Source organism: Ornithorhynchus anatinus, chromosome 16 (genome assembly GCF_004115215.2).
Source record: "Ornithorhynchus anatinus isolate Pmale09 chromosome 16, mOrnAna1.pri.v4, whole genome shotgun sequence".
Lineage (NCBI taxonomy): Eukaryota > Metazoa > Chordata > Mammalia > Monotremata > Ornithorhynchidae > Ornithorhynchus > Ornithorhynchus anatinus.
The window spans coordinates 41,499,062-41,513,347 of record NC_041743.1 but is presented as its reverse complement, the minus strand read 5'-3'; the positions used below and the strand labels follow the sequence as shown (position 1 = coordinate 41,513,347).

The 14,286-nt window shown below is 59.8% G+C and overlaps 1 protein-coding gene across 1 annotated transcript; it reads right to left on the bottom strand.

Annotated features, from left to right (window-relative positions):
• Positions 1–445: 445 nt before the first annotated feature.
• On the bottom strand, positions 446–12,341 carry TXLNA (taxilin alpha). The gene is made up of 11 exons (XM_029080871.2): positions 12,294–12,341; positions 11,205–11,430; positions 10,018–10,377; positions 9,674–9,765; positions 6,988–7,158; positions 6,491–6,685; positions 6,088–6,207; positions 5,760–5,834; positions 5,530–5,622; positions 4,418–4,513; positions 446–3,952 (listed from the first exon to the last, which is right to left on the bottom strand). Exons 2-11 carry the CDS (start codon positions 11,392–11,394, stop codon positions 3,677–3,679), a joined length of 1,668 nt encoding a protein of 555 aa, XP_028936704.1. The 5' UTR covers positions 11,395–11,430; positions 12,294–12,341; the 3' UTR covers positions 446–3,676.
• Between the last annotated feature and the right edge of the window lie 1,945 nt (positions 12,342–14,286).

The window sequence follows — 14,286 nt, the reverse complement described above, 5'->3', positions numbered from 1 at the left end:
CCACCTCAGGTCTTTGAGCTCCCTCTTTGCGCCCGCCAGATCGATTCTCCCATCACCCCCCAAACTATGGCTTCCGATCAATCCCCATCGGTAATAACCGCCAGGCTCATGGCTGAAGCTTGGGGTTTGCCTTCCTCCAAACTTCCCCGTGGCTGGTCCCAGCTCAAGAGTAGGGACCCTCTTGACCAGCTCGGTCCACAGTCTTAGGAAAGAGACACAGGGTTTAAGAGTAAACTATACTGAGCACAGATCCTGGCTTCGAAAAGGAGCCAGGCTACAGGCAGGCAAGCACGCAAACGGCCCACCTGGTCCCGTGGCTCCGGCTTGCCGCTTTCTTCTTCCGCGGGAGGAGCAGCCTGTCCTGCAAGGACGAGATGTGGGTGGAGGAGGACAAGGGAAAATTTGGCTGTAGATCTGTCCCCGGGCCATTGAACCAAAGAACAAGTTAAGGCAAGAGAGTCTTTTTAATGTGGTTTAAAATACACCCGAACCGAGCCCAGCTGTTGTGAAAGCCACCGCCATGAAAGGGAAGCGAACCACGGGTTGCCAACAAGGCAGCTCCGGGGCCCGCCTGGGGTGGTGGGACACAGAGACTGCCGAGAGCAGCCCAGGTGCGGCGAGCCCATCCCTGCCTGGACGGCGGGGTTAGGCCGACCCTTTGTCCTGTTCGGCTAAGCCTTCGCCTGTGCCCATTCGAAGCAGATGGGAGCGGGGTGGGGTGCAGGTGGGATCCCCACCAGTCAGCAGTCTCTGGATGGGCCTGTGACACCAATGCTGCCGCTGTAAGTCACCATACTGCGGGAACAGGCCATGGGCTCATTTGAAGAGTCCTTGTTCAATGTTCTCTTTTCCCCCGGCCAAACAAGCAAGGGTGGAAAGAAGAGTCGAATAGGGGTTGAGTCTCGGGGATGGAACAAAAGGGCCCGAACTGTTTACTGGTCCCCATCAAGGTCAGCAGCCAGCTCTGGTGCCGCTGAAGTTGCAGCCTTCCCTCCTGGGGAGCTCCTCGACGCCAGCCCGGCCAGCACCGGTAAGTGGCGGGAGCCCCTGAGGGCCCACAGCCTCTTCTGCGCCAGGGTGGTCTGGGAATGCTCGGGGGATCAGTCAGAGGCCAAGGCGTGGGGGGGCCTCAGGGTACCTGGAGAAGATTCGGAGCAAGGTCGGGGGCCGGAAGGAGAGTTAAAAAGAGAAGACTTCCGCTCAACGGGCAGGTGGGAGGAAACAGTTGCCTCAGAGGCGCTGATGACTACGGACCTCGAGGCAGTCAGTCCTGGGCCGCGGTCACCCCGAAGCCCTAGTGTCGCTGCGTGGTTGGGGCCAGCGGGGAAGTGGTGGCCTGGGTCTGGGGGCTCCGGCGGGGGGCGGCCCAGCCCACCCCCCGCAGACACATACGGCGGCTCCAAGAGGTAGCAGAAGTTGAGTTGAGAACTATGCCGACCCCCGCCCTGCCTGCAGCTCTTCCCGGCTGACCCAAGGGCCACATCCCCAGCGCAGACCTGAGCCTACTCAGGGCCCCGTTGTCGAGCCCTTGTCCCCAGCCCCCACTGCGATGGGGCTGTGTCAAGTCCCGGCATGCAAAGAGCCAGCAGGAAGAGAACTCTTGGCCGGCCTCCCACGAGACCTGGGAATCCCAGCTTGGTCTGTCTTGCCATGGAAGACCAGAACTTGCCCGGAGGAAAAAGGACCCCAGAGGGCCCGAGGGGAGGCAACAGAGGCTTCTGACAGAAGCTCCCACACAGACTGAAGTCTTGAGTTCCAACATGATTTGGTGCTCCTTAGCGTTTGGTAAAATATCACTTTGCGAGACAGTGGGGAGTTGACCGAGGGCAGGTGGAGACAAGGGTGCCGAGACTCTGGCCTGTCGAAGTGCTGGGAAATCCTCTGGGCCAGTCTGCCCCAGCACCACCTGTGGCTCTGGCCTCTGTGGTCCCACGAGGCAGAGCCCCGGGGGGTGGAAGAGGATTTTGGGAACTTGGGTGGTGTAGGCCCCCTCCAGGGAGCAGGATAGCCGCACCCCAACTTCCAGAGTATCTTGGCTGGTTGGGGAAGTGACCCTCCGGGCCAGAAGGAGGGCGGAATGGGAAAAGGGCTCTGGTGGAACTGCTTGCAGAAGGGTCTTTGTAGAAGGGGCTTGCAACCAGCTCTGGGCCACAGGAGAGCAAAGGTGGGCAAGGCTGGCGAGTCATCCATTCCTCACCTCCACCGGGGACGTGGGGCGGAGAAAGCCGGTCAAAAGCAGCTGCATCCATCCTCTCTTTAGCTCAGTCCTGGTGAAACCTCAGGAGAAGCTGCCTCTTGCATTGTGTCGATTACCTCAGCCCGGAGGGTTCTTTGAGGCAGCAGCCCGGGTTTCTGGTCAGTGACTGCGGCTGCTCCCCTATTCAGGCAGGGTGGAGTATCGGAGTCCATGGCTCTGCATCTCCCCAAGTGGCTGATCGATCCTTGAGGCGGCAGTGCCGGTGGAAGAAGAGGCTGATGAGAGGGGTGGTGGCCGGGATGCCGGAGCCCCGTCCTGGGCACCACCGGCCTCCACCATTCGCTGTCTCCTTCCCCGGGCACGGCTTGGACTCCAGGACTGGCACTCGACATCATTCGACTCGGGGGTGTCCGACCGGCAGGCGTCGGTTGGGGGAGGGCTCCCGGGAACACCTTCTTGTAACCACTCTCCTTCCTCCCTCTTCCGGTTCTCGACTCAAACACGCTCGTGTGCAAAAGTAAACTTCGAGAAATAAACCTTTGGATGATCTCTTTTTGATCCTTTGTGCATGTGTGTGTGCGCGTGCGTGCGTATGTGCGCGCAGGATAGAGAGGCAACTGTGATTGATAAGGCTAGAGATCCACATCGTTGATTCCGAGGAAGATGGGAGAGCCAGGTTCAAATGCTTTGCTCTTCCTCAGAGTCCACGGTCTCTCTATCCCCTCCCTCCCACCCACCTCTCCCGCCCCTCCCCCCCGCCCGACTCTTTCACGGATCCTTCCCCAGGCAGGCTACCCCTTGCCATCTCCCCATCCCCACAACCCCGAGGAAAAAGTCCGAACGCCCGTCTCCACGTAGTGTCCCGGTCTGTGCCGGCCCCAGGTAGTGTCTGGCACGCCGCAGGGGGGAGGGAGAGAGGAGAGGGCAAGGACACCCACTGGGGGGGTAAGCTCCGAGGTGGGACTCCTCCAGCGAGCACTCAAGAGACGAGCTCAGCTCATCCCCCTGCGGCGGGAGGGGTTGGGGGGGGGGGCGGGGGAGGCGCGACAGAGCAGATCGCAGATCACCTGCCCGCCAGCTTTTCCGACGCAGCCGATCCAGAGCTCAGCTCTTCCCTGAAGCGTCCAGATCCCCCAACGACAAAGCATTCGACCGGCCCGGATCCCCGGAGAGCCAGAGGGAACATCGGCCCGCAGACACACACACACGCACGCACACTGGGCAGCAGGCCCATCTGACGCATCTCCGCCCAAGGCAGGTGGCCCCACACATACCCACAGGCCATATATATGTGTACATACATACATAGATATACAATATATGTGTGTGTATATATACACATATAAATAAACCACCTCCCCACGTCTTGCCTGGAAAGTGTCGGATGCCTCATGGCAGCCCCGGGGCCCCGGAACCTGGCCCGCGGGTCCGACCACCTCCCCCGGCCGCCCTCCCCGCGTCCCCGGGCTCCTCCGGGGTCTAGTCCGCGGAGGGCACGGCGGGCGCTGTACCCGCCTGGCCCGGAGCTCCCGGGCCAGGCTGTCGAGGGCCGTCGGCCGCTGCCTCCTCGCTGCCCGGCTCGTGGGGCTGGTCCTGGCGGCGGGTGGCGGCCGGGTCCTGGAGGGGGGCCTGGGCGCTCAGGTCCTGCACTTTCTTGTTCAGGTCGTTGCGCTCGGTCTGCAGGGCCCGGCAGAGCTTCTCCAGCCGCTGGATCTTCCCCTGCAGGCCCTCCAGCTCCTTGTCGCGCAGCGTTTTCTAGACAGCACAGCAGCGGGCAGTGAGCAGCGTCCGGAGAACGGTGCCCGGCCACGGTCTCTTGTCACAAGCCTCAGGCCGGCGCTCCGTTCTCCACCCCGACCCTATGGCTTTGCAACTTCTGCCTCTTGCTCCTTTGGGATCATCGCTTGGGATTTTCACTTCCTTTCTTCCCTGTCCTCACACTCACTCTCACCATCGCCCTCCCACTTCCTAAAGCTTGGGGCTCGTGTGGAGGTTCCCCGATCGTCATGGCGGCCCATGATGAAGCAGCGATTCCTACGACCACAGGGCCGTCCCTGGGTCCTCTGCAAATCAGAGGACTGGGCGCACCGCCCCCTTCCCTACCCTCTGCCCCCCAGGTCCCAGTGAAATGGGCAGGACTGAGCGGGGAGTCGGGGGGAACGGGGCAGGCCCCCACGGAACCCGCCTCCCTGCCACCACAGGGCCACACGTCTCGCTCACCTCCTCGGCCATCTCCAGCAGGGCCTTGTTGCTGCTCTCCCACCGGGACCGGTACATGGTCGTCTCTTTCTCCAGTTTCTTGATCTTTTTAGTCATCTGGGTTGTGCCACAGACGGAAGTGGAGTTAGGGGGCCGAGGGCCGTCCCGACGGCCCTCCGGGGATCCGAGAACGACGGGACAGGGGCCACCGGCAGTTCTGAACTCACTTCTACCCACCCTCGGCACTGATGGATGTGTGCCTTTTTTAACTATCTGTTCAGTTAAGTATATCAACTCGATCACTTGTGAATCCTACTATGTCCGTCTCCCCGCCCAGAGCAGAAGCTCCTTGGGGATAGGGAATGTGCCCCGAGCTTATTTTGGGCTATTCCCAAGAACTTACACTAGCACACCACACTCACTGAAGACTCAATAAATGCTACCTCTGCCAGCCCTACACGTCTTTTACCACCGCTCTCTGACACGGCCACAGGCAAGGTCGTTACAAGTCCTCCCGGCCCAGGATTTGGTCTCCATCCTGCATCTGAGCCCCAAGTGGCTCAGGGGAACTGGGGCTGGTTGCCCTCTGGTTCGACCGTTTTACTGATCAAGCACACCCACACCCAACATCCCGAACCTTCAGCTCTAGGTCTCCAGTGCGGACCGCCGATCCAGCTATGGATCCAAATCCGCCCCCGCCCAGCAAACCCATAGAGGCTTTTGGCCGTCCAGGCTTCCCGAGCGGCCGGATGAACCAAATGTGAGTCCTCTCCAAGCCACTACCCTCTAACGAGACTTAGCAGATACGATCCCTGCTCTCAACTAACTTTTCCCACCTACGGTGTACAGAGCTCTGTACTAAACACTTGGGAGACAGCTTCAAACACTTTTACGGTGCTGAGGGGAAGGGTGTTACAACCCCATTTCTTGGTGGAAGTCTGAGGGAAACGAGGGGAAGGGAACTCCCCCACCAGCCCGAGGGGGCGTCCACGAAGGACTCTGCCGGTCCTTGGCCTGGCCACATCCCGAAGGGGAGGCCACGCAGCCAGCCGCCTAGGCGGAGTGGCGCCCCGCCCTAGCACGTCTGAGCACCCACTGGCCCATCTTCCCCTGCACGAAGGCTCCCCCGTTACCTTTTCCATTTCCTGTTTAAATGTGGTGAACACCTCGCTGCTCTTGGAGAGGGTGTTCTGGAACTCTTCAAACTTCTCCGTGTACAAGGCCAGCTGGAGATACAGGGGGTGAGGGGCGGGAGCTGAGCATATGGGGCTACTTCCCTCGTTGCTTGGGGGGAGCAGTGGTCAGAGGGGCGGGCGAGGGGAGCGGTGATCAGGGGAGGGGGGCTGGGGCCTAGCGGCCCTACCTGCTGCTTGAGGTGAGTCTCCTGCTGCTTCATCAGCTCGCACATCCTCTGGGATTCCACGGCCTCTTTCAGGAGCTGTTCGGGGAAAGCAACCGGGGGCCGGTCAGGCGATGAGCTCTCTTGACGGGAGCCCCAAAGCCAGTGTCTCAGTTGCCCCTTTGTACCGCAGTCAGGCCGGACCTCAATGCCCGGCGGGGAGGACCGAAGAGCTGACCGGGCCCTAGCTGGCGGCCACCTGACTCTTGCCCCTCTGGCCCCCGATGCAGGAAGCAGGGAGTCTAGATGGGATAGGACACCTCCCCCCCCGGCCCCCACCGCTGGGCCTTACAAAGTCCTTCTCTCGCTGGTGCCGCTCCTCGGCCTCCTTCAGCATCTCCTGTGCCTGCTGGAGCTTGGCGTCCACCAGCTGCTGCTGCAGATCCTTGTGCTTGAAGACCTTGTCTATATGCTGCCAAGGGAAACCAAGGGTCCAGAGGTTGGGAGGTGGTGGACGAGGGAGAAGGAGGTCTGCTAGAGCTCGACACCTCAGAACCGAGGAAGGCGGGTGGAAAGACAGCTCTGCACAACAAGAGGGCCCCTCTGCGGTGCCAGGGAGCAGTGGCCGTGGACCACTGACCTGATGTAGACGAGATCTTTCCGGGTCCGTCTCGGCTGCGACTCGACCCCTCCCGGGCCTTCTGGATCCCGCCCCTCCCTTGCCCTCTGACAATCTCCAACACCCGGGCGGGTACCTCCTCCCGCAGCTCGTACTGCTCGATGAGCTTCTTGAGCCTCTCGGCCAGCTCCATGTTCTCCTGGCGCAGTTTGGAGTTCCGCTCATTGTGCTGCTCCATTTGGAGCTGGATGTCGTTTAGTGTCACCTGGAAGTGGGAAGTCACTTCCTTCCTCTTCTCCTCTTCCTCGCGGGCCCGCTGGACGCCTTCCTCCTGGTTGGACCGGGAACCACGGTCAGAGAGGGGGCTGTCTGGCCAGGCCTGGCGGCAGCCCCCAAGATGACAGCCACATATTGCCCCCCGTCCCGCCCCCATGCAGCGAGGGCCGGGGGGATGCCTGAGAATGGGATTTGGGGCCACTCTGCCCAACCGGGCTTAGTTCCCACTTGAAGAGGAGGACACTGCCCCTCCACCCCCAAACCCGACAACCCAGAAACCGACCCCCGGGGCCAGCAGGCCACACCTTGAGCATGGTGTGCAGGTCACCGTGCGGGCAGGGGGGCCGGGAGCCTCACCTTCAGAGTGCGGTTGTGCCGCTGGAGCTCGCGGCACAGGCTCTCCAGCTTGCTGCGAGCAAGGATGGCCTTGTTGTGCTCGCCCCGCAGGTGGTCCTTCTCCTGCACCAGCTGCGTCTGCTTCTTCTGCAAAATCTTCACCTGCTTCTGGGCGTTCCTGTGCTCCTCCAGCTGGGCAGAGGAGGGGTGGGGGGACGGTGGCCAAAAAAGGGAACACTGAGCCATCAGGCGAGGGGTCGAGGAGAGGAGAAGGGTGCAAACGCTAGGTGGCTGGGACAGGGTGGGCGTTTGGGCCGGGAGAGGGCAGCCACCGCTGCCTACAGAATGATGAGAACTGAGAAATATTGGCTTGAAAAAAGAACTGCCGCTGCTTTCGAAACGGCCTGGGAGAAGCTGCTCTTTTGGAAGCGCACCCTACCCCCAGGCAGGAAGCACCCAAACTTGGCCCTTGGTTCCAAACCCCAATCCCAGGCTGCAGCGCCAACAGCCCACCGTACCATAAAACAGCGGCGGAATTTCTCCCGTCTGGGCCCGGGGCAGCTCCCGGCCAGAGTGCCCGGCGGCCCTCACCCACGATCTCAGCCCAGCGATGGCAGAGCACACCCAGCGGCACAGACCTGCCCCTCTGGCACCTGATCACAATAAGCAGCACGAACCTGCCCCTTTAGTGCTCGGCTGGCAGTGGAGGCAGAGGGTCGGGAAGTGAGGAGGCAGGGACTCCTCTGGGAATCATTCTCCAAACTCTGGGGATCAGGGATGGGGAGAAAGCACAGGACCAGGAATCAGGAGACCCCGAGTCCTGGTTCTGGCTCCGTCACCGGCCTTGCTGGGTGACTTGGGACAAAGCGCTTAACCTCTCTGGGCCTCTGTTGCCTCCACCGGAAAATGGGAATAAGATACCTGTTCTTCCTCCCTCTTAGATTGGGAGTCCCAAGGCTGGACAGGGACTGTGCCTGATCTATCCTATCTGTACCTAACCCTAGTTTAGCACACAGAAAGTGTTCAATCAATATCACTATCATCATCCTCATCAACACTGTCTTTTCCCACACTTATCCTAGAACACTTGGAAACCGAGCATCGAGTGGTAGGTAGAGAGCCCGGCTGACCCTCCCAAATTTCTGGGGGAGTCTCAGCCTCATGGAATAATAACAACAACCATAATAATAATGGTATTTGTTAAGCGCTTACTAGGTGCCAGGGACTGTACTAAGCACTGGGGAGGGTACAAGCAAATCGAGCGGGACACAGACATTGCCCTCACGATCTCAATTCCCGTTTTACAGATGAGGCAAATGAGGCGCAGAGAAGTGACTTGCCCAAGGTCACAAAGCAGGAAAGTGAGGGAGCCGGGATTAGAACCCATAACCTCTGACTCCCAAGCCCATGCTCTAGACACTATGCCACGCTGTTTCTATGTCGTTCTCAAACCCGCAACTTGGGCATTGTCAGGAAAGATGAGGCTGAGGAAAAGGCGAGTCACCGGGCCTCGAGGTGGCAGGCCCGGTGACAGAACGCCAGTCTGTTCCAGTGGGCGAGCAGGAGGCGGCTTGATCGGGTCCACGACCCTTCCCTCGCTGTTCACAAGAGCCAGGTTGGGCTGGAAACCCTCACCTGACTGGACAAGGGACCCAGAAGCCACATCCCACCAATGCGTGGCTCAGTGGAAAGAGTGTGGGCTCGGGAGTCAGAGGTCATGGGTTCGAATCCCATCTCTGCCACTTGTCAGCTGTGTGACTGTGGGCAAGTCACTTCACTTCTCTGAGCCTCAGTTACCTCATCTGTAAAATGGGGATTAAGACTGTGAGCCTCACGTGGGACAACCACAACCTGATTACCCTGTATCTCCCCCAGCGCTTAGAACAGTGCTCTGCACAGAGTAAGCGCTTAACAAATATCAACATTATTATTATTACCCTTCTCTAATGGCGGCCCAGAGACCCACCGAACACCGCCCATAGAACCCTTCAATTAAGATAATTCACTAAAGCGCTCACTCTGTGCCGAGCACTCTGTCAGAATTAGGCGGTCCCTACCCAATGTGGGATTCACTGCCTAAGAGGGAGGGAGGACTAGGGGTCTGAGGAAAATGAAGCCCAGAGAGGATAAGAGGCTGGGCCCTGGTCACCCAGCAGGCCAGAGGCGAAGCCCTTCAGACCCAAACTCCCTCAGGTTGCCACACAGAGCAAGTGCAAGAACCACCGGAGATGGTGCAAGCTCATTATGGGCAGGGAATGAGCCTGTTTACTGAACTCTCCCAAACGCTTAATACAGTGCTCTGCACACAGTAAGTGCTCAATGAATACGACTGAATAAATGAATCGAGCAAGTCGTCAGGGCTTGGGGCTCATTCAAGAGAGCTGGAGGATCCTGAATCACCCACCGCGCCTCAGAATGGTTCCATCCAGACAGCTCCACGCCCCAGACTTTCCCCCTCGCGACCAGGCCACCCCTTCAAATGACAGGCGAGCCATCGGAGGTGTAGACGCCCCAGCTCTCCCTCTGGGATTGGGAGAGTTGAAACCAGCTCCTGCCTTGGCCTGCTCCCCTGGATTCTAAGCTACATAATGACCCATCTCTTTTCCCAAACCGAGGTGAAGGTCAGCCCACCTGGCGGTCTGTCCCCATGTCCCCCCTCCCCGCCTTCTGGGGGCAAGGACGAGGGCGTGGCACGAAGGGCACTGACCAGTTCGGCGTATTTCTTGCACAAGGCTGCCAGCTTCTCCTCCGGGGTGCTCAGGGTGTTGAGCGTCTGCATGAGCAGCGTAATCTCCTTCCCTACAAGGCCGGCGAGAAGCAAACGGGACCAGGGAGTTTTTCCAGGGAGTTCTGCAACCATCCAACTACCCTCAAGCCCCATGGCCATAATTCTTCTGCCTTGACCCCGTTCCTAATTACTGTCTGCTGCAGTTCCCTGGCAAAGGTTCTTCGGGCTCAAACCACCCCATCCGCCTCTCCCAGGAGCACAGGGAACCCCCGCCCCACCCCCACAACTGCTTGGCACTCTGTTCAAACCCTCAAATGGCTCACCCAGCCCTTTGGCCTTCTTCCTCTCCTGCACCCGTTTGTGGTCTCGGTCTCCTGCCTCGTCGCTGGCTCGGACCTCTTCCACGCTGACGGCCTCCCGCTTGGGGCCCTCCTTCTCCCCGTTGACCTCGGGGCACCCGGGCTCCCGCTCTCCGTTCCGCACCGGCTCGCCGCGGCCCTTCTCCACCTCATCGGGCTCGGGGGGCTCGCTCTGGCCCCCGTCTTCAGCGGGCCCCTCCTGGTTGGCGTCCACGCAGTAGGTATTCAAGATGTCTTCCAGCTGCCTGCTCAGCTCCTCCGCCACATCTCGAGGGACCGGCTGTGGGGTCTTGGCCTTGCCCTCTCCCGCGGCAGCCGGCGGAGCTGTGGGGACAGTTGGGAATGAACACAAGGGAGACCCTTCCCCGGGATTCCCACATACCTGTTTTTAACTCTACTCACGCAAGCCCAATGCAGACCGACTATTCCCAACATCAGCAGTGTTTAACACCCACCGCATGCACAGTATCAGGGACCAGTCGGGGCCTCTGGGCCCTTGGGAACACACAACAGTTCGAGGAGCGTGTGAGTCACCAATGTCTTATCCAGGGACTTCCTAGAACTGGCCCGATGACAGATGAGTTCCCATACAGGGAGGGGGTTGTGGCTACCACCCCCTATTGCCACTTCCTCTAATCGAGCCTGAGTTTTCCCTGAGCACCTTGCCTGGGACGGAAAATGCGAGCTCACGAGTAGCCACGGTTGGAAAGATGCACCCTCTCTGCCCCCTTAACCCATGGCTGCCGGCATATCCCCCCCTTCTGGACTGCGAGCCTGTGGTTGGGTAAGGATTGTCTCTGTTTCCAAGCGCTTAGTACAGTGTTCTGCATACGGTAAGCGCTTAATATGAGTGAATGAATGAATAGGGCAGGAAAATCCACTGGCCTCCCAAATCCCGGCAACAAACCCAACGGCTCACGTCCAGGCCCTAAAGGCCCCACGTCGGCTGTCATACCGTACGTCCCCAAGCGCTTAGTACAGGGCTCAGCCCACGGCAAGCGCTCCATGAATACTACCGATTGACCACAGTCCTCTCCCAAATGCCAGCCCCGCTGGCCCTGGCTAAACGCCAGCTACGTGCAAACCTCGACAGCCTCCCCTTCTCCCGGCCCCTCTCGCTCCAGTCTGCGGCCCACGGAGTCGAAACACACCCCCGTTCTTCGCCCGCGCTTGGCCGCCGTGGCCCTTGGGATCCCCGTCTGTCGTCCGGGCCGAGTTGGCCGGCCCGGCCCGGCCCGACGACTCCGGCCCGGCGGCGTCCTCCGGCCCCGGGCCGCTGTTGGCCTTGGCCGGGCTGGCGGGCGGCCGGGCGGCGTTGCTCCCTTTGTCTTGGTTCTTCATCTTCGTCCGGTCTCGGAGGCCCAGGTTGGACGAATCCTCCAAAGAGAAAAGCAGGGGTCGTTAGAGCGACGGCGTGAGGGCGTCGTCTTCGGGGCCCCAGGGTGGAGAACGCTGGGGCGGCTCCTTGGGGTTGAGAAGCAGCGTGGCTCGGTGGGAACAGCCCGGGCTTGGGAGTCCGAGGTGGTGGGTTCAAATCCCGGCTCCGCCGCTTGACAGCTGTGCGACTTCGGGCAGGCCGCTTGGCTTCTCCGGGCCTCGGTTACCCCCGCTGTAAAATGGGGATTAAGACTGTGAGCCCCCCGTGGGCCAGCCTGATCATTCAATAGTATTTCTTGAGCGCTTACTACGTGCAGAGCACCGTACTAAGCGCTCGGGATGGACAAATCGGCAACAGATAGAGACAGTCCCCGCCCACTGACGGGCTTCCAGTCTAATATCCTCCCCAGTGCTTCGCACACAGTAAGCGCTTAACAAACACCCTTATTATTATCACTAATCCCCCCCGGGCCGCCCCGTTAATTGAGTGGTTCCCGCCAGGGCAGCGGCTGGCCAGCTGCCAACCCGTCCTTTAGGCCTCAGGAGCCGGGGCCGGACCCCGGCTGAGGTGGCGATGCCGCCAGGCCCGGGGGCGGACGGAGCCCAACCGGGGGCAATCTCGGCAGCCCCCCTGGGGGGAGGCGGCTCCCGAAGCGAGGCTCGGTGGGCCCCGGGGGAAGGCGATGTGGCCGAGAGGAATTGGGCGGGTCCGGTCCTGTCCGGTCCCGCGCCTCGGGCTCCACGACGGCCTCCGCTCTCTCCCGCGCAGGCGCACTAGCGCCCCCCCTTTCCCTCAGCCGCTCGGCCCCTCGCCTTCCCCCCAACATCCCGCCACGGCGGCGCCCCGCTCCCCCTCGCCTCACCTCAGCGGCCTCTCCCTCCCGCCTCCCCCGGGCGCCACCGGCTCCGGCCTCGCACCGGAAATCCCCACCAACGGCCCCGCCGCCCGCCCCCGGCGCGGCCAATCGGCGGCCGGCCGCCTCGCGGGGGCTGCCGGGAAAGGCAAGAGCCCGGCCAGGCCCGGGGAAGGAAAAACTACCGATCCCGTCCTGCCCCGCGCGGGTGGAGGACTACAACTCCCGACAGGCCGCGGGAACGCCCGGCAATGAGCTGGCCGGGGCCCTGCTGGCCGGGGCCCTGCTGGCCGGGGCCCTGCTGGCCAGGGCCCTGCTGGCCAGGCCCCGTGGAGCTCAATGGGGACGGCCGAAAGCGGAGTTGAAGCCTCGCAGTCGAGGGAGATTCCGCATTCACCACCCCATCAGCTTCTTGCTGCCCGCTCTCGGCTCCTTCATTCGTTCGATAGTGTTTATTGAGCGCTTACTATGTGCAGAGCGCTTGACATGGACAATTTGGCAACAGATAATAATGATGTTGGTATCTGTTAACCGCTTGCTTAGTGCAGATCGCTTGGAATGGACAATTCCGCAACAGATAATAATCAGGTTGGTATCTGTTAAGCGCTTACATGTGCAGACAACTGTTCTAGGCACTGGGGGGAGATACAGGGTCATCAGGTGGTCCCACGTGAGGCTCAAAGTCTTCATCCCCATTTTCCAGATGAGGTCACTGAGGCCCAGAGAGGAGAAGTGACTTGCCCGCAGTCACCCTGCTGACAAGGGGCAGAACCGGGATTCGAACCCATGACCTCTGACTCCCAAGCCCAGGCTCTTTCCACTGAGCCACGCTGCTGCTCCCTGCCCAATGACGGGCTTACAGTCTCCTTCACCGTGTGACCTTGGAAAAGTTACGAAGGCCGACCATCTTCCCCTCAGTAGAAGGGAGATGGTAGCCGATACATCGGTGAATAACCTTTATTGGGCACCTGTGGACCGAACACCACACTGGGTGCTAGGGTCGGTACCGAAGGATTAGTAGAGAAGTAGTATGAGAAGCAGCATGACTCAGTGGAAAGAGCCCGGGCTTGGGAGTCGGAGGTCATGGGTTTGAATCCCAGCTCTGCCACTTGTCAGCTGTGTGACTGTGGGCAAGTCACTTAACTTCTCTGTGCCTCAGTTACCTCATCTGTAAAATGGGGATTAACTGTGAGCCTCACGTGGGACAACCTCATTACGCTGTATCTACCCCAGCACTTAGAACAGTGCTCTTCACATAGTAAGCGCTTAACAAATACCAACATTATTATTATTATTATTATTAGACGTGATTGCCGGCCTCAAGAATTTTAAAATCTAGCAGGGGAGACAGACACTAAAACAAATCACAAATAGAATTACTAGCCGTTGCTTCACTAGAGTTGCGGATCCAGGCCCAGTGTCCCTATATTATTTTTCTCCTAGCTTAGAAACTCTATGAAGATGGGGACCGTGGCTTCTGGCTAATCCATCTACCCTATAGGTCTTGCCCAGGGGTACCGTAGATGTGTTATAGGGGGAGTAAGAATTGCTCTTTAAGCATCTGTAAATCGTTTGTCCAGTTCCCCACTATAGATTATAAACTCCTTAAGAGCTGGGAATGTAGATCTATCTACTGTTGTACTTTCACGATAATAAATATCATTAATATTTAAACATTAATATTATTAAATTGTTTAACTTAGTAAATATGATTCAACTGTGGATTTGTTAAAGCGCATACTAGACCACCAAACCCTGGTCCAACTTCTGGGGTAGAAGCTGCACAATCGGAGAAGCTCCACGGTGTCCCCGCCGGGCTAGGCCACGTCCACCGGGGTGGCGTTTTCGTGGAAGGGACCCCCACTATCGTCTCCTGCCCCCTTACCCTCTTCCACCGTCCACCGTCATCGGTCGGAGCCCCCCGCCGGGGCAGCCCGTAGGGGCGAGCTCCAGCCCAGGCCTCGGGCCTCCGGTCGGCCAGTCCGCAGCTCGACCCAAACCC